General features: G+C 37.7%; 2 protein-coding genes across 2 annotated transcripts in view; one reads left to right on the forward strand and one right to left on the reverse strand.

The window, feature by feature from the left end:
- The window catches only part of LOC6034707 (leucine-rich repeat extensin-like protein 5), a 30,984-nt gene that overhangs the window by 7,963 nt on the left and 1,973 nt on the right, over positions 1-21,048 (forward strand). The window contains exon 2 of the mRNA XM_038253180.1: positions 20,872-20,946. Coding sequence (XP_038109108.1) covers positions 20,872-20,946 — 75 coding nt within the window. The remainder of the gene's footprint in view (positions 1-20,871; positions 20,947-21,048) is intronic.
- On the reverse strand, positions 808-11,017 carry LOC6034706 (peptide transporter family 1). The gene is made up of 6 exons (XM_001844935.2): positions 10,713-11,017; positions 4,262-4,311; positions 4,098-4,176; positions 3,445-4,031; positions 2,395-3,384; positions 808-1,329 (listed from the first exon to the last, which is right to left on the reverse strand). Exons 1-6 carry the CDS (start codon positions 10,732-10,734, stop codon positions 904-906), a joined length of 2,154 nt encoding a protein of 717 aa, XP_001844987.2. The 5' UTR covers positions 10,735-11,017; the 3' UTR covers positions 808-903.

Consider the following 21,048-nt stretch of genomic DNA (forward strand, 5'->3'; position numbering starts at 1 on the left):
TGATTACTTTCATTTAGAAAATTGGAAAAATGTTGAATGTTTAAATCAAATCTTTTATTTATTTGAGTAATTTCAAATTGCTTTGTTAAATTATTGTCCTTATTGATTGTTGTGCTCCAATTCACAACAAATTTTGTACATCCAACTAGGTATAACAATAATACTTTTACAACAATAAATCACACTAAATTACCTTCTGAGCCATGTATTCCCTTCCCAAGCACTTAACGGGTTATCACAGTGTGTCCGTAACTCTATCATATATCATCGATTAGAATTGAGATTGAACTTTCGTGCACGACACTTCCCCAAGTGCACGACTCCAATCCACCCATTGGGAGTGCAATATAATCAGCCGTTATTTATAGATCTAATAACATCTCCCCTCTCACTTGGATTCCTCCAAGCCAAACCGTGCTGAATCACACTCACACGATTCGAGTCGTCGTCGATTAAAAAGAATAAATATGACCCGGCGCAAAACGCCTCCAACAACTACGATTCGAACCTCATAAACAGCCTCATTGATTTATAGGGTTGGGAAGAACACACGTTGCAAAAACAGGATGTAGATATTTGGGGAATCTCGATCAAAACAAAAACATTCCCTGCGGGCCCAGACCTTCGGGGATGACCGATTTGGATCGTCGCTCACCGGCAATAACAAAGAGTTGGGTTGAAAATGGAATGTGGTAAACAAGTCTTCCTGAAGTCATGCGCGATCACCTGCGGACAAGATTGATGAAGCGTGACTGGCGTCGCAGTTCTGCACGATCAACGCCCGGAATTGACGATGAGTCATGCTCGAAATGTGTACAAGAAAGTTTATTTATTTGTCTCCTAATATATCTAAACATAAGCTGTACAACAGCTCGATTGCTAGCCTAACTAAGCGTTGTCACTTTATTCACTCTTGGAAAAAGTCGGATTGTCCAACCCGTCGCCGTTCTTCTTGTCCTCGATCGGCAACGTCGTGTTGGCGTCGTCCTCGTCGTAGTTCTTCAGTGGAATGGCCTTGTAGTAGTACGCCAGCACGGCAAAGATGCCCATGTCGACAAACATCAGCACGGCGAACATGATGAACTCCCACTTCTGGGCGTCGAAGAACTTGGCCTCGGCCACGATGACCACGATCAGGTTACCGATTGCGACCGTCAGCTGCCAGCAGCCTTGCAGTACGGACTTCATACTCTCCGGAGCCTGGGTGAAGGAGAACTCCAGCCCGGTGATCGAGAACATGACTTCGCCCAGGGTCATTACAACGTACTGCGGAACCAGCCACAGCATGTTGACGGAGTTGGGTTCGGTGACGACGATCGCTTCGGTCCACTGGAATGGTAAAAAGTTAGTAATGAAGTGATGATCACTGATCGTAAGCAATACTCACTAGCCTGGGTCAAAAAAATTAAAATTGCTCAAATCAAAAAGTATATGAGATTGCCCGAAAGAGTACTCAAAATGGGGCCTACAGCCCAAATTTCAGCCCATTTGGTTGAAAATTGGCTTGCCTTGAGCAGGAACAAGTTTAAATGGGAATTAACCCGTAAAACTTGAGCAATTGGGTACATTGCTCTGTACAAGTCTGTCGTTGAAATTTAACGACTTTTGCATACCATGGGGTCCAAGGGGATGGTCTGGGAAACAATTCCTTTGAAGGATGCAAGATGATCCGAGGCCTCTAATCTTGCCTAGAAGCAGATTCATTCTGGCGTCGCCGAAATTCTCATGGTCCCAGCAAAATGTACAGGGATAAATCAAAGCACACTAAGAAGGCTGCCTCGATCAGAGGACGCCACATGTCAATCAGCCACCACGTGGCAGGAGGGTTTCTCCAATTTTGGCTTTAAAAGTGGTTCTGTCAATGTTATAACATTTTATTTAGTCAGATATTTGTGCAAAAACACTTTATAATCGTCAAATATCATTTTATTCTCCAATTTCCACATACCCTCCTGCCACGTGGTGGCTGATTGACATGTGGCGTCCTCTGATCGAGGCAGCCTTCTTAGTGTGCTTTGATTTATCCCTGTACATTTTGCTGGGACCATGAGAATTTCGGCGACGCCGGAATAAATCTGCTTCTAGGCAAGATTAGAGGCCTCGGATCATCTTGCACCCTTCAGAGGAATTGTTTCCTAGACCATCCCCTTGGAACCAAAGGCATGCAAAAGTCGTTAAATTTCAACGACAGACTTGTACAGAGCAATGTACCCAATTGCTCAAGTTTTACGGGTTAATTCCCATTTAAACTTGTTCCTGCTCAAGGCAAGCCAATTTTCAACCAAATGGGCTGAAATTTGGGCTGTAGGCCCCATTTTGAGTACTCTTTCGGGCAATATCATATACTTTTTGATTTGAGCAATTTTAATTTTTTTGACCCGGGCTAATACTCACGTAGTCATTGCCCTCTTCACCGACGATGATCGCGTAGACTCCGCCAAGCCGTAACGTGTACTCCTTGGTGGGCTTCCCATCAACCAAGATCTCGTAACGAGATGGGTAGGAATCAACGATGTCGTAGACGAAAGTTCCGTTGGTATGACGATTAAACGGATCGCCCGAGTCCAGGTCCTTGAACACGATCGTGGTGTTTTGGGCGGTGTTACCAAGCACTCGGAACAGCGGATAACCCTTGGAGGACTTGTCCGTTTCGTCTTCGTAGCGCATCAAATTTGGTGCAGAACCATCTCGATTGTTCACAAAGTACGAAATCTGCTTGTGCTCTTCCATTGCGAACTGTCCGATGATCTTTGCGTTACATGCCGGGTCATTCGAGTTCGATGAGAACTTGTACGTGAAGGACTGCTGCCCGCTGACTCGTACGTACTTTTCCTCGAACATCTCCTTGGCTTTCAGCACGAACGTCGCGTGATCGGCCAGGCTGGTTTCCACGTTGTAGTCACAGTTCATACCGTTGAAGATGCGCAGCTGGGATTCTCCAGCCTTCGGGAGCACTGCGTACGTGTCTTCTAGTTGCATTTCGATGATTGCGGAAATGACGAAGGAGACTCCGGCAAAGATTCCTCCCAGGGTCAGCTTTTGCAGTGGTCGTCGGATACCGATCATTGACAGCAGCGGGTAGAAGGCAACTTCGTACAGTGGGATAAAGACCAGGATCAACAGGGGATTGATGACCTGCATCTGGTCGGGCTTGATCGTCCAGAAGCCAAGATCGCCGTCCATGCGAGTCGCCTGGAAGGTCCATCGGGAACCTTGCTGATCGAACAGAGCCCAGAACACCGGCAGAGGGATGTACAGCCGAAGCACGTTCAACAGAATGCGGGTCTCATCCACCAACTGTTGACCCCAGCGTTTTTCCGAGTAGTCCAGCCAGTGCTCGCGTGGGTTGACGGACTTTTCCTTGGATCGTGTCCGGATGGCAGTCTGTAGAAGAAGAATCGTTCGTTATACCTCGATCAACTTAAGAAACAAAATGTCACTTACCCAGATGCACTTGGACACCTTCATGAACATGTTTCCAGCCGGTGCGACGATCTTGTACAGCGGCTTACCCAGCAAGAAGATGATGATCGAGGTGATCATCAGCATACCGGGAACGCCGAACGCCAGCGAGAAGCAATCGTCATCGCCGAAGCACTTGACGTCCTCGCGCAAGATCGGCGTCAACATGGTCGACACGAACGAGCCCGAGTTGACGGCAAAGTAGAACATCGAGAAGAACACCGCCAGGTACTTGGCCTGCTCGGGCATCTTGAACTGCTCCCCGCCAAAGGCCGCCACGCACGGTTTGATACCACCGGAACCGATGGCGATCAACAGCAACCCAAAGATCGTCATTATCCGCGCGTCGACGTCCCACGTGGGGATCGCTCCGAGCGCGATCAGCGTGCTGCCACCGACGTACACCAGCGACAGGTAAAGGATCGTTCGGAACTTTCCCAGCCAGCTGTCCGAGATAATCGCACCGATGACGCACATAAAGTACACCAGGGTCGTGAACGAGTGGTACAGTACCGTTGCCGTGTCATCGTCGTAATCCAGCTTACGGGTCAAGTACAGCACCAGAATCGCTGCGGATCAAAGATAAACCTCCATTAGTGCACACTAATCCAGCTACCTCAGTAAAAAACACTTACTTCGCATGCCATAGTAGTTGAACCGCTCGCAGAACTCATTGCTGATAATGAATGGAATGGCCCGTGGGTACTTGAGCTTCTGCAGCAACACAATAAACGAAAAAAACATGGAGAAGTTATAAAACTACCAAGTCGGGTTGGTGCGTGTGGAATGTGCAAGTTACCTTGGGCTCACCCTCGACGTCCTTCACTTCGCCGCTGGTGGACGCGACCTCTGGAAATCGAAAGCAAAACAAATCCTCAGATTAGACCTCCCTGTATTGACGCACTCGGACAAGGTAGTAAATATATGTATCTCCCACAATAGATAGCGTCGATGACCGCGGGTTGCATAATTACCCACTAAGCCCGTCATACTTGTCATATCTACAGCTTCTATAGATAGTGTCCGGTTGGTGTCTCTTTTCAATAACAAATCGTTTGGTAGTAGGGTTCTCTCCGTTGGGGAGACCGGCGAGTTTGATTGATTGGATATCGCCAATGATCGATTGCAGGTAGTAGACGGCAAGCAGAGAGCACGTGGCTTGTAAACGTCTAATTTTGGAGGGTGGATAGAACCTATCTGATCTGTAAGGTCGAATACTAAACTAGACTGATATGTGGGTTGAGAAAGTTTTATTGGCCATTGACCTTGAAATTTTAGATTAATCTTTAATATTATTTTGAGAATTTAAGACAAATTATGAAAACACTTGTAAGTCGGTCAATGTCATATTTTAAAATCATTATTAATGTAAGGAAGGCACCAACCACCTAAAATTAATGTTAAAAAAGTTTTTTTTATTGCGTGTCAAAATTTGTATTCAAACAAGTTAAGCAATAAATGCATTGTATTACCAACCTTTTCAAGCATCTGGTCAACACAATTCTAAACTACATTTCCACCGTCTGGTTCCATTTCAATGTCACACTTGAACGGCTCAAGTACCCGCTCAAAACTCGAAAAAAAAAAACCGTCAAACAGTGATAGCAAATAATCAACAAATCACGAACGTTCAATTGAAATCATTGGCACGTCAAACGTCACATTATTATTGGCTCAGCTCCAAAATGGATGGCATGATAGGTTGGTTTTTCTTTGCGTATTCGCCACTCGGTTTTATCTGCCTATAAATGGTCAATTGAACCCCATAAAGACCCGAGCGTCCTCCTACAAATCCCATATAAATACCCCGACGATGATAAGATAAGATAACGCACCGCTCCGACGGACTGGCTGCCGTAGTGCTTCAATCCGGTTCTAATGCTTACACCTCTCACTACGCTAGTAGTGTGTACTAAATTATGAAAGGGTTGTTTGCACTCAACAGGGAGTACACAAACAGCTTGAATGATCGACACTTGGAAAAAGTTTGAGATAAAAGTGTTTATAATCGAAAAGAAACTCAACAACAATTCACTTGCATAATTAAATATTTTTTTTCTAATTTTTTCAAGAAATGAATTAAATGAAATTTGAACCTCACTAGGACGAATGGAAAGTTTTGTTTGCACGGTACGATATAGCGAGCGATTTATCGCCCAACAATGAGTGATTAGCTGTAATCGAAATCAATTGATAGACTGAGACAATTGAATGTGCTTATGAGCTCAGCGATTAGTACGCTTTTTAATTGACTTAGCTGGGAAGGTTGTGGAGGAGGTTTTGTGGACAGAAAGTAAAATTGTTAAGGAAATTGTGGTTACCAACGATTTACAACGAAAAAATAATGAAGTTTATTTAAAATTTTCATATGTTTTAAATTAAAATATTTTCTCATCAAGCCTAACACTTGAAAATTTCTAGCATAAGTGTTTTTTGGCCTAATTAAATGTTAGACTTGAATTGAACATTTTGGAATTATTTTTTTGAAAAGATCAGAAAATTTCACATATGCCCCTTTTTGAAATTGCAAAATTGAACAAATAGTTGCGAAAGTATTTCCCCTTTGAACTTTTTTCGAAAAATCGGAGGACAGTAAAAAAAATTTTGCTAAAAATTGAATTTGATGTTGAAAAAACTTGTACCATTGATTGTAAACGATTCAGGATACATTGAATAACGTTAATTTTCGTATATTTAATCAAACAGAGCATTTTTCAACACATCAAACACATTAAAAATTGACGCAACATTTTCGAAAAAACAAATATTTTTATGAATATATTGAAATTTTAATTTTTTTCGCAGTATCATGACTTTACAATGTGTTTAACTTTTTGTGATACTTTAATTTTTTTGGTCAATTGCAAATTCGATTTTACATCTAGAAATAAATTTAAAAAATATTGAAATGGAAAAAAATCGGGTTCGCTTTTTCCTGAGCTGCCCTTATCAGTGTTGTAAAAATATCAAAATTTCAGTTCTCAGCGACTACAATCATCATTCCGAATATTTCATTTGCCCTTCTTTCCGTCGCGAAATTCTCAGTAGATACCAAGAAATGCCGGTCTCTATCGCCTCACAATCCCTCGTACAATCTCCGTTTCTCTCTCGTTTTTACATTCAGAATTATCCACTTTTAACAGAACGTAGCCACAAAAACCGCCATAAATCCTTCTGCCATTGTGGTTTTCGAAGAAAAAAAGAAGAATCTACGGCGAGTGTGCGTGAAACAGTAAAAGAGAAAGCTTGATAGAAAGAGAATGCTCTTGTTGGCAAGCAAGTGAAAATAAGAGAACTCACAAGCTTTAGTGACCATTGCCCTATTCTCTGATATTTTGGTGCAAGAATCATCAAATGATGTTTTTTTCTATCACTTTATCTTTATCTAATCTTTATCACTCATTTACAACATTGGTCCATATCATAACGTACAATTTTACTAAAAATACCGTATCGATCGTATTTTTTCCCAAAATACAGATTTTAAATTATTCCCATACCCATTTTGTAAGACCAGCTAGCGAATTTGTACGAGACTTGTATGGAAAGTTTGAATTATAAAAATACAAAATCTAAAATTTCAAAAACGTGTAATATTTTAGAGAATTACTCTTAAGTGATTTTTTAACTTTTCCGATGGTAGCATATTATTTTTTTTTCATTTTAATGTTTTTAAACTTTTCTCTGGTTCTCAATTCCTCCAGAAAAGCAGAAAATGACTGAATTTGTATCTTTTTGGCTTAAAATTAGTATCGGTCTTCCCTTTTTGATCAATAAACTATCATACCTCTTGACAGCTGTCTTTGTTGGTCAAATATACAATTTATAATATATATGTATACATGTAAGACAGTTTTCAAATGCAGTCTATGATTATATATTCTGTATCTAAGAAATGAGTATCCAAATCTTTAAAGTTTTTTAGGAAAAAATGGAACATTCATAAAAGATTCATATTTAAACATTGTAAATTGGACCATCAGTTGCTGAGATATCAACATTAGAAAATGGTGGGTTGTTTGGGTTTGACTTAGCAAACATCAATTTTCCTGTTTTTTAAATCTCTGCATAGCAATATCTCAGCAACTAAGGGTCGTATCAAAAAAGTTCAAGAATGCAAAATATAGAGAATTTTCTAAGCTTTTCAAAATTATTTTTTTTCAAAGGTGGGCAAACATGGGCTCTAATTGAAAAAAAAAATAACTGTGAATATTTTCAAAAAAGTTACCTAAATATGGCTATAACTTCAAAACGGTGCACTTTATCAAAATTTCACTAAAGTATTTTTGCCTTCCTCACTGAGGTAAGGCTATAATCCTGCTCTAAAAATGAACTTCGTATAAAAACGTCGTAGACCCACCTTCATGTATACATATCGACTCAGAATCGAAAACTGAACAAATGTCTGTGTGTATGTGTGTGTGTATGTATGTATGTGACCAACAAACTAGCTCATGTTTCTCGGCACTGGCTGAACCAATTTGACCCGAACTTGTTGCATTCGACTTGGTTTAGGGTCCCATAGATCGAGTTTTATACAGATTGAAGTTTCGATAAGTAGTTCAAAAGTTATGTATAAAAATGTGTTTTCACATATATTTGGATCTCACTTAACTGTATGTAAACTATGTCCGGGTCCATCATCCGACCCAACGTTGGTTAGGTTATCAAAAGACCTTTCCAACGAATCCAAAACATTGAAGATCTGGCAACCCTGTCTCGAGATATGGCCACTTAAGTGATATTGATGTACTTTTTTGAAGCCGGATCTCACTTAAATGTATGTAAACTATGTCCGGATCCATCATCCGACCCATCGTTGGTTAGGTTATCAAAAGACCTTTCCAATGAGTCCAAAACATTGAAGATCTGGCAACCCTGTCTCGAGATATGGTCACTTAAGTGATATTGATATACTTTTTTGAAGCCGGATCTCACTTAAATGTATGTGTACTATGTCCGGATCCACCATCCGACCCATTGTTGGTTAGGTTATCAAAAGACCTTTCCAACGAGTGCAAAACATTGAAGATCTGGCAACCCTGTCTCGAGATATGGCCACTTAAGTGATATTGATGTACTTTTTTGAAGCCGGATCTCACTTAAATGTATGTAAACTATGTCCGGATCCATCATCCGACCCATCGTTGGTAAGGTTATCAAAAGACCTTTCCAATGAGTCCAAAACATTGAAGATCTGGCAACCCTGTCTCGAGATATGGTCACTTAAGTGATATTGATATACTTTTTTGAAGCCGGATCTCACTTAAATGTATGTAAACTATGTCCGGGTCCATCATCCGACCCATTGTTGGTAAGATTATCAAAATACCTTTCCAACGAATCTAAAACATTGAAGATCTGGCAACCCTGTCTCGAGATATGGTCCCTTAAGTGATATGATGTACTTTTTTGAAGCCGGATCTCACTTAAATGTATGTAAACTATGTGCGGCTCCACTATCCGACCCAACGTTGGTTAGGTTATCAAAATACCTTTCCAACGAGTCTAAAACATTGAAAATCTGGCAACCCTGTCTCGAGATATGGCCACTTAAGTGATATTGATGTACTTTTTTGAAGCCGGATCTCACTTAAATGTACACCCAAAACTGGCAGCGCTAGTCTGAGAGAATGATGGTCTCGAGTCGAGAGAATAGTGGTACCATTCACGGACGCAGAGAACACAGCTCGAGATGGGCGATAGAACTATTCTCTCGAGGTTCATTTGCAAAAAAAGTTCATCCGTCAAACAAAAAACCAAAAGTGTCGACAACGGGAATCGAACCAGATACCTTTGACACACCAATCCAATGACTTAGCTGCCTCGGCCACCACAGCTTGGTGACCAAGGAGAAGTCAGAAGTCGATGTATGACACTTGTTGGAGATTTATTGATTCAACTAACGAATGAACTCATTTGTTATGATGGTGTGAGTTGGTACTATTATTCTATCGATTTTGGCACTGAGCCCTCAATAAATTTTGAGAGAACGATTATCTCGATTCTGAATTTTGGGTGTATGTAAACTATGTCCGGATCCACCATCCGACCCATTCTTGGTTAGGTTATCAAAAGACCTTTCCAACGAGTGCAAAACATTGAAGATCTGGCAAACCTGTCTCGAGATATGGCCACTTAAGTGATATCGATGTACTTTTTGGAAGCCGGATCTAAAAAATAGATGAAACTTGTGTACAGCCATTGTTGTGAGGAAGGCTCCAACCACATAGGTGGATTAAGTTAGTTTTTGATTGCAAATTTGATTTTACCTCGAAAAATAAAGTTGAAAAATGTTTACGACCAATATTTCGATTTTTTTTTAAATCTGAATTGATTCAAAAATTCATAAATCGGTCAAAGAATTTGTGCCCATTCTGGAAATTGTCGAAAAGTTGGCAATTGATGTCCCCTAAAACATATCAGAAAAAAATAAAAACAGTGTTTTTTGCAAATCAAGTTTTAGTGACAAAAAATGAAATTAAAAATCACCAAATTTTTTTTACCGTGTATCATATTTTTTCAGTGTAGTCCTTATCCATACATATAACTTTGCCGAAGACACCAAATCGATCAAAAAATCCCTTCCAGAGATACATGAGATATTTGAATTTTCATACATCATTTTTGTATGGACAGCTGCCAAACTTGTATGGAAAATTATATGGACAAACTAATGATGCAAAATGGCTTCTTTGGGCATACCGAAGGCACCAAAAACGTTTCAGCTGGATTAAAAAATACAAAAATTAAAAAAGACCGATTTTGTAGAGAATTGCTCAGCCATGAATATTGCTGTATTTTTAGAATTCAGCAAAAAATATTTTTGAAGGCTTAAAAATAAGTTGCAATATCCCCTTATAGGATGCATGTTTAGTTTTCACGATTTGTCATGAAACGAAGATAATCATTAACTATTTGTTCGAAGCACACTCATTCACTTTTAATAGCATTCCCATCCAGGTGTTGTTGACCAATCAGCATCAGCACCATATAAAATAGAGATAAATTGATGCTTTCCATCCCATGACATCCATTCCTGTCACACCGGATTATTAATAGCTGAACAGTATTATTACCAACACCCGGCTGATGTTGTAGACATATGACTCAGAACGAGTAACTGAATGCACTTCACCAAAGCTTCCACTCGCCCGTGTGTATCCAGTTGCAGCTCACTTTGTTCAAGCTAATCATCCACAACTTTGTACTTCATACTCCTAATCCATTACGGTTATTCCGAAACTAACCTTCCTTCTTCGAATCCTCCATGCTTGATGTTTGAATATTCCGTTTATCCTAACTTGCAGCTATCACCATTTCCCGTCCAGAGGTATCCAAGTTCTGGCTCTGATCTTCCTTAATATATTTCACTAAATCAGTTCGAAGACTGATTCCAAGTCCCAAGTAACACCCACTACCAGGTAACGCCGGCAGGTGACTGAAACTAATGCATTATTTTCACCTGGTTAAAAGGTACTGGACCGGTAAATCGACACCTCCCGGTACACTAAATACACGAACACACATTTCCTAGAGGACTATACGGCTTAGTGTACGCGTCAACGGCGGCTGTAGCAATTCATCAACTAAACGCTCTCTGATAAGAGCTTTTGACCGGCGCGCGGCGCAGACTTGCTCTGAAATGCGAGTGAACGAGAGCAAAGATGATAACATTAACAATATACACACAGGCACTTTCTGTTTCGTTCATTCATCAGCACACTCGGGGCGTGTGTAATAACGGCAATTCATTGACGTTACGCTGTATACTACTGAGGGTAAAAGTGTGTGAGACGACGCGACATTGACCACCGATTGTGTGTCACTCCACATTGTAATCAATCGATCTGAAGATAATTCTCAGCTGTGTGGTTGGACGAACGGTGCGTCGTAGTGGATGAGATCAGCCGGAGAAATTACTCGGCGACGCAGGCAGAGCACAGTGGCAATCTCTCCAAAATAAGCATTTTTCAGATTTTTTTGAAGTTATTTTTTTTAATTTGTTTTTAAGTTTTAACCCATATTTTTTATAACGTCTATTTGGAGTTTCCCCCCAGGAGAGACATTGTGGAGAAATAAATTTCGAATTTAATGTTTTTTAATGCAATTATTTTTTTTTTAAATATGAAACTACATTGAGTTTTCAATAGATCATTTATGAATGTTTTGATTATTTACTAGATAAATAATTGATTAATTCAAATCTTACAATTACTTACAAATCGTATACAGCAGATTGTACAACATTTAACAATCAAAATTTCATTTTCAAGCAAAATTTTGACGTTTTGAATTTTTTTGAAGACAAGTCTTTAAATAAAGTTGTTACTGTCCTGCTTTAAAAAAACTACTTTTTTTTCTTTATTTTGATTTACAATCATTGGAATTTGACAAGAAAAATAATAGAGGGGGAATCATCTATCCTTGTCGAATGAGAGAGCAATTCCAGCTCAAATCAGAAATTTTTCTGATACTTTTGTACCCGACCCTCTCCGATTTCAATGAAACTTTGTAGACATGTTATCCTAGGCCTATAAAAGCCATTTTTGTGCATATGGAGCAAATAGTACTCGAGAATAACATTTGAGAAGGGCGTAAGGTATTAAAATATTGTTGTATTCTGTAACTTAAAAATTACTGTATCTCGAAGCCGTTGCGTCGTATCAAAAAGTGGTCAAAGACAAACTTGTAGGAAATTGGACGGGCTTTCTGAAAAAATACACTGAAACAAAAATACACGCCACTTTTATGTCATTTTTCAATTTTTAAGTTTAAAAGTTAAATTTGAAGGTGATGTCACGATTTTTTTCGCTCAAAATTTTTGAGGAAATACCCTAAGATGTTACCAAAAGACTGACGAAAAATGCAGGATGGTATGTCTCTCCTAAAAAAATACAAAAATAATTTACTAAAACTGTTTTTTTGAAAAGTGGTCTAAACGTCAAAATTTTAAAAAAACCGGTAGTGGGAATCGATTCCCCAGATAATTTTACATAAAAGTCTCCGTATTGACCATTGTCCTATGTCCAATCCTTGGGAAGAAACAGCGGTTTTAAAAATAAAAATGTTGAAAAAACGGGATTTTTGGTGGTTTTTGACAATTTCTATATGACAGAATGACGGAAAGCTCGTCCAATTTCCCATAAGTTTGCCTTTGACAGCTTTTTGATTTATATCGTTTTTATATTTACGTAATCAAATTTACTATCCTGGCTTCTACCACACTGAAAAAAATATTCTATTTTCAGTTATAAGCAATGTAATTAAGCTTATATCTGTAAGCCCTTACATCCAATTGAAATGCTGTCAAAGGCAAACTTATGGGAAATTGGACAAGCTTTCCGTTAAAAATATTTACGAGACTGAAAAACCAAGTCTGTCATATAGAAATTGTCAAAAACCACCAAAAATCCCGTTTTTTCAACATTTTTATTTTTAAAACCGCTGTATCTTCCCAAGTATTGGACATAGGACAATGGTCAATACAGAGACTTTTATGTAAAATTATCTGGGCAATCGATTTCCACTACCGGTTTTCAAAAATTTTGACGTTTAGACCACTTTTCAAAAAAACAGTTTTAGTAAATGATTTTTGTATTTTTTTAGGAGAGACATACCATCCTGCATGCACAGAATACAAAAATATTTAAAGACCTTACGCCCTTCTCAAATGTTATTCTCGAGTACTATTTGCTCCATATGCACAAAAATGGCTTTTATAGGCCTAGGATAACATGTCTACAAAGTTTCATTGAAATCGGAGAGGGTCGTGTACAAAAGTATCAGAAAAATTCCTGATTTGAGCTGGAATTGCTCTGAGAAGAAATAAGGGAAACTTGTTGAAAACTAATTTCATGGCCAAATAAGCAATTCAGCATATCCGTTCGTCAATTCAAGTCTTCATTCAATTTCGAGAAGTAACCGTACAAAAAAGGACTTTAAATCTTTTAATAAAAAAATATTTTTTGAGAAAGGATATGTAGCAAAATTTTAAAATAGATTTTGAAAGTTGGAAACGAATTCCCATTTTTTTTAGAAATAATGGAAAATTTGGGAAACATAAATAAATTAAAAAAAAAACTATCAATTTGCTAATAAGTATATTACAAATGTTCTTTTGAAAAGAAAAAAAATCGGAAAGGGATATGTTAAAATTTGGATAAATTGAAATGTTTGCTACTAGTAGTCACTCAAGAGTTATTTATGCAAGTTTATGTTTAATGCATACAAATCACGTCCGTGCTCGATAATATATGTTTTATTTTTCGTAAAGACCAGCACAATGCAAATGTAATTTTAATAGATCAACTCTATATGAATTCGGTCGACTTCAAGACATTTAAATTTTTTGTAATTTTAAATGGACCTAAGCTTTTGAGAGGGCTTCTCTATGACCGAAGAAGCCATTTTGCATCATTGGTTTGCCCATACAAGTCTTCATGAAGTTTTGGAAACTGTCTATTCAAAAGTGTTCTAAAATCTCCATCCTAAGCAGAAATATTCGATCGATTTGGTGTCTTCGGCAAAGTTGAAAGTATTGGTTAAATTTACAACTATTCAGAAACAATCAGATTAACTAAAAAAAACGTTACTTAATCCACCTTTAGGTGGTTGGTGCCTTCCTCACATTCATAAAGTAAAGACACTACACATCCTCAAAAAAGTATATAAATAACACTTATTTTTTTATCAAATTATCTGAGATCCGGCCTCAAAAAAGTGTATCAAAAACACTAAAGTACTTATAACTTTTGATAGGGTTGTCAGATCTTCAATCTTTTGGGCTTGTTGGAAAGGTCTTTTGATTAACGATGGGTCGCATGATAGATCCGAACAACTTTTTCATCAAAATATTTGAGATCCGGCTTTAAAAAAGTCTATAAATAACACTTAACTGCCCGAGCAGGGGTAAATAACACGGGAATACCAAATTTTGGTATTACTTGGGCAAATAACAGCGACCAAAATGTGCCCTTGGTTGCCCAGTAATAGATGGTAAAATACCATGAAATCATACCAAAATCTTGTATGTGTAAGGGCACAACAATACCAAACCATGTTATTCCAAGGGTAAAATAAAACCTCAAAATAAAACCATTTCAATACCAAGTTGAGGTCTTCTGGATTTTTGAACATTGCTTGAATACCAAAACTTGGTATTGCCATGGTTTTATTTTTAGGTATTCCCGCGCCCTTGGAAAATCATATTTTGGTATTTTTGTGGTCTTTCACATACATGATTTTGGTATGATTTCATGGTATTTTACCATCTATTACTGGGCAACCAAGAGCACATTATGGTCGCTGGTATTTGAACAAGTAATACCAAAATTTGGTATTTTCATACCATTTTTAGTGCAGCAGTTGCAGTTAGTGAAAAACGGAAATTATTCATATGCAACAGCCAAATCTACTCACCTGATGATTCCATGTTGTTATTAGTGATATTCTTCACCACACCGAATGCATTTGTCATTGATGAACGGCCTGTGCTTGAAGTTCTTGAAGCTTCTGAAAAATAACAAGATTGAAAAATAAGTATTATTAAAATGAAACTGAATTGAAATTCACCAAAATTCATTAATCTGTCGATTGACTCGTTTTTCAAAGTATTTGGTTATCCCGACTTAGAGATATTTCAACGTTTTTGAAAAAAATATTAGTGGGTATATCACACTAATTTTTAAAATCATCTTTAACATTTTTGGGTTTCAAGTCATTTTAGCGCAAAATTAATTAACTCGTAAATTTTTTTAACAAATTTTCCCATAGTTTCAGAGAAAATTGATGAAACCTTTCAATATTCAAATAATACCAAAATGTGCCATCATGACTTAGAAAATTTTCCACAATTTCAAGTCATTTCTGTAGGGGGTATATCAAAAATGTTTAAAATCAAGTTTGAAATTTCCGGATTTGAATGAAAGCATTCGCTTTGAGACATCATTTTAGCGCAAAATTAATTATTTTGTCAAAATTGGTCAAAATTTTCCCATAGTTTCAGAGAAATTTGATAAAACACTTTAATACCAAAATAATACCAAAATGTGCCATCCTGACTTAGAAAATTTTCCACAATTTCAAGTCATTTCTATAGGGGGTATATCAAAAATGTTTAAAATCAAGTTTGAAATTTCCGGTTTTGAATGAAAGCATTCGCTTTGAGACATCATTTTAGCGCAAAATTAATTATTTTGTCAAAATTGGTCAAAATTTTCCCATAGTTTCAGAGGAATTTGATAAAATACTGTAATACCAAAAGAATACCAAAATGTGGTGTTCGATCATTGACATTTTCTGCAATTTTGCAATATCAAAACAATACCTTAAATTGGTATGATACCACATTTTGCTCTTGCATAATCCTTAAGACAAATTTTAAAGGGTCCAGGAATACCAAAATTTGGTATTGATACCAGAGAAAGGTATTATTACGCATTTCCCTTGTTATTTACCCATGCTCGGGTGCTCATAATTTTTGATGGGGTTGTCAGATCTTCAATCTTTTTAACGCGTTGGAAAGGTCTTTCAAATACCTTTCTAAAAATGTATAGCATGACGGATTTTCTTACAAAAACCACCCTTTTTACAATCTTCCGGACTTTTGTTAAAATCGTTTTTTTAGCATAACGTTTGAAGTACTTTTCTCAACTTCATAATATTAATTAGGGTCTTGTGGGACCCCAAGACGGATCGAATGAGACCAAAACGGTCCAAATCGGTTCAGCCAGTCCGGAGATAATCGAGTGCATGTTTTTCGGTGCACGGACTCACATCCAGACACACGCACAGACATTTGTTCAGAATTTGATTTTGAGTCGATAGGTATACGTGAAGGTCTACGAGGTCAAATAAAGAAGTTCATTTTTCGAGTGATTTTAAAGCCTTTCCTCATTGAGGTGAGGAAGGCAAAAAACATTTTTGCCTTCCTCACTGAGGTAAGGCTATAATCCTGCTCGAAAAATGAACTTTTGAAATACAGCTCGTAGACCTATATTCATGTATACCTATCGACTCAGAATCGAAAACTGAACAAATGTCTGTGTGTGTGTGTGTATGTGTGTGTGTGTGTATGTATGTATGTGTTGAAAATTCTTGCCAAGTTTTCTCAGCACTGGCTAGACAGATTTTGATAAAACTGGTTGCATTCGACTTGGTTTAGGGTCCCATACATCGCTATTGAATTGTTTGAAGTTTCGATAAGTAGTTCAAAAGTTATATATAAAAATGTGTTTTCACATTTATCCGGATCTCACTTATATACATGAAAACTATGTCCGGATCCATCATCCAACCCATCGTTAGTTAGGTAATCAAAAGACCTTTCCAACGAGTCCAAAACATTGAAGATCTGGCAACCCTGTCTCGAGTTACGACCACTTAAGTGATATTTATGTACTTTTTTGAAGCCGAATCTCACTTAAATGTATGTAAACGAAGTCCGGATCGATCACCCGACCCATCGTTGGTTAGGTTATCAAAAAACCTTTCCAACGAATCCAAACCATAAAGATCTGGCAACCCTGTCTCGAGATATGTCCTCTTAAGTGATATTGATGCACTTTTTTGAAGCCGGATCCCACTTATATGCATGAAAACTATGTCCGGATCCACCATCCAACCCATCGTTGGTTAGGTAATCAAAAGACCTTTCCAACGAGTCCAAAACATTGAAGATCTGGCAACCCTGTCTCAAGTTACGACCACTTAAGTGATATTTATGTACCTTTTTGAAGGCGAATCTCACTTAAATGTATGTAAACGAAGTCCGGATCCATCATCCGACCCATCGTTGGTTAGGTTATCGAAAAACCTTTCCAACAAGTCCAAAACATTGAAGATCTGGCAACCCTGTCTCGAGATATGTCCACTTAAGTGATATTGATGCACTTTTTTGAAGCCGGATCCCACTTAAATGTATGTAAACTATGTCCGGATCCACCATCCGACCCATCGTTGGTTAGGTTATCGAAAAACCTTTCCAACGAGTCCAAAACATTGAAGATCTGGCAACCCTGTCTCGAGATATGTCCTCTTAAGTGATATTGATGCACTTTTTTGAAGCCGGATCTCACTTATATGCATGAAAACTATGCCTGGATCCATCATCCAACCCATCGTTGGTTAGGTAATCAAAAGACCTTTCCAACGAATCCAAAACACTGAAGATCTGGCAACCCTGTCTCGAGATATGTCCACTTAAGTGATATTGATGCTCTTTTTGGAAGCAGGATCTCACTTAAATGTATGTTAACTATGTCCGGATCCACCATCCGACCCATCGTTGGTTAGGTTATCAAATAACCTTTCCAACGAGTCCAAAACATTGAAGATCTGGCAACCCTGTCTCGAGATATGTCCACTTAAGTGATATTGATGCACTTTTTTGAAGCCGGATCCCACTTAAATGTATGTAAACTATGTCCGGATCCACCATCCGACCCATCGTTGGTTAGGTAATCGAAAAACCTTTCCAATGAGTCCAAAACATTGAAGATCTGGCAACCTTGTCTCGAGTTATGATTACTTAAGTTATATGTGTGTACGTTTTTTTCTGGATTCAAAAAAATAGCTGAAATATGTGTCCAAACCACTCATATTACTCATTTTTGGTAAATAGTGAGGAAGGCATCAACCACATTGGTGGATTAAGTTAGTTTTTCTTATAAATTTTTAATAGTAAATGATGATTTCCCAAAATCCGTTTTTGAGATTTTTGTATTTTTGTGATAAGTCATAATAATAAAAAATGCCTCTTTATTTCAGAAACAAATCCTCCGATTTTTAGTTTCAGAAAAAATAAATATTTCGATAAATTTTCTGATCTCTTCAAAAAGTTTGGAAAGTTTTAAAATCAAGACTATCATTCAAAGTGCATAATATTTCTTCTTCGGCCCTTTTGGAAATTAAGTCTTGATTTAAATATATTGAAAATATTTATTGTGAAAAAATCCGAACATTTCAGAAAAGTAATTTTTTGACATTGTAAAACAGAGCATTATTTTTTGAGATATTTTTTGATTTTTTTAAGTTTTTTTTTTAATTGAGTGCTGTTTGGGTTAGACTGAAAACTTCATTTTTATTGTTTCTCAGTACCAAAAAGACAAATCATGAATGTTACTTTGTCAATTTATACAAAAATTTAAGTATCTTTTTCTTGAAAATAGCGCACTTCATCAAAGTTTCCGTATAATACTTTTTGATTGTAAATTCAACTCTATATCCAAAAATGATGTTAGCAATGTTTTTGCTTAAAACTTAAAAAAAAATAAATAAATAAATAAAAAATACAATTAAAATTAACATGGGGCAGTGACCATCCGCAGATTTTTGTTCTAGAATTGGTCTGGGGTGTCCATAAACGAAAATCCTCTAAACGCTCATATTGTTGCCCCACCTCCCTCAAAAATCTGGACATGCTAGTGATTTTTAAACAATTTTATCTTGTTTAACACTTAAAAGCCCAAGTTCGAGAAAAAGGGGGACTTTCCGTACAAATTCTCTCTTTTCCCGAGTTGATAGTTTTTGTTTTAACGTGTAAAGAAGTGAAGTTCGCATTTTTCGACACAACATCTTTCATATCATTTATTCTATTTTTGTTTACTGCTTGCATCTGATAATGTATTGGCCAGGCTGTTTTAATCTGAATTCTGATTCTTCAAAAATCTATAGTTAGAGTAAATACAGTTAGAGATTTCTTGAAATGTGTATTTTTATATGAGGAACTGATATAATTTTCATTAGTGTCTGTTGAATTTATGATTTTTCACACATTATTTGAGGTAAAATTACCCAAAAAAGAGGTAATATTCAACCTTAAATTTTTCAACCATCTAAAATTTAACTATTTTTTCTACTGTAGCAGATCTTTGTGAGCTCATGACTCCCGGGTATCATTGGATTCCTGGGATTTTTTGGATATGGATTCTAATTTTCTTTTTCATTTACTCTATACACTCTATCTCGATCAAATAATGCTTCATAAATTCTACCATCCATTGTTGTTACCCTCTAAAATTCACCTCCGTGAATGGTCGCAAATCCGCATATGACAAACCGACCAACATCCTCCCTCTCCCACTCTTATCTTGAAATGTGCCACTTAAATAGCCTATCAAGGGGCCAACGCGTAATTCGATCGTTGACAATAAGCAACTTCGGGATTTTTACCTTCACTGTGTACCACAAAGGCATTCATAACAATTAGGCTCTAGATAAGATTAATCCCGCGGTCGTTGAAGTTTGAAGTGGCACTTTTGGTTTTAAAATTTATTTTTTTTCAGGAAAATATTGCAAAAATGTGTCGTTAATTGGTAACTCATTCATAAATCAGAGAAATTTTAAAATGTTAGTGACCTTTTAGGGAGGGAATTCCCTTCGACCATGAGGCACGTGACAGTCGTCAGCACATGACTCAATTGTGTAACCGAGTTGTCAATCTTGAAGTGTGGTGATAAGACTTGTGATGGGATACTCTTGATGTTTGAATTCCACGGGATATGAAGGATTACACGTAGTCATTGTGAACAGGCAAATTCGTACGCAAGTCACATTGAACTCCTGAAAGCGAATTGCGAATTTGAAGGCAAATTTGGTAGTTTTAAAACTTTTTTAAATTTGTAATTGGTTGGTTAACTGATAACATTAATTTATCAAATCAAATTTGCAGACTTGCATTGTCTGATATGGAGCAGTCAAACGGGAACTTTGATCACATCTAATACATCGTCACACGATTGTTCACACACGGAATTGAAGATTGATCGGTTTCGATTACGTGCAAAAAATGGTGCTGGATTTTTCAAACAAATGACTTAAACAGGATTTTGTTTATTTTCTGCTCTTTTCAACGCAGTCTGACAGTGACGAATCAATTTAATTCGTTCTGAAAGTACAAGCCTGGTCATGAGTCACAAGAAGTCTGCTTGCTCTTAAGTTGCTTCTAGTTTCTGTACTTCCCACACTGCAAATCAGAACCCCATTTAAGGCCGAGCCCCGCAAGAAAAAGTACGCAGACATCCGCTATTCTATCCGTTTGGAGACCGTTGACTTCGTTCCAAGGTGTGAGGATCTACCGTTTTATGACACTTTAGAGAGGTGCAAGGTCAAGTTCAGGACCACGTCACCGTGGCGTCACGACTTCATTCGGAATATTAGAATGAGTTTTCGGTATACACAAGATGTCTTAAAATGACAATTTAACGGATATCTCGTGTAGACAACCGGTGTCCGCAGGGTGCTTCATTACAGATATTATAGCCGTACTAAAACGCAAAGTGACTTGACCAATTTGGTTGGGCTGGGCCCGGCCAGAACTATTCGTTGCCCGAGGGGGGCGCGCCCATAGAATTGCTCAGCAAAATTGACGATGATCCGTAACGAGAATTCTTCTTCTTTTCGCTTCAGCGGTGTTGACTTCGGAGGGAACCGACGGGACCAACTCTCCCGCGGCAGAACACGCAGCCGGTGATCGCGCAACGGGTAATTGATCGCGTAATCGCTATATTCTTGCAATTTAATTCGAATATCATGATTTTTTCTACTTGCTTGAGATTGAATATCTCGATAGAGATGAGTTATGAG

This window comes from Culex quinquefasciatus, chromosome 2 (assembly GCF_015732765.1).
Source record: "Culex quinquefasciatus strain JHB chromosome 2, VPISU_Cqui_1.0_pri_paternal, whole genome shotgun sequence".
Classification (NCBI taxonomy): domain Eukaryota; kingdom Metazoa; phylum Arthropoda; class Insecta; order Diptera; family Culicidae; genus Culex; species Culex quinquefasciatus.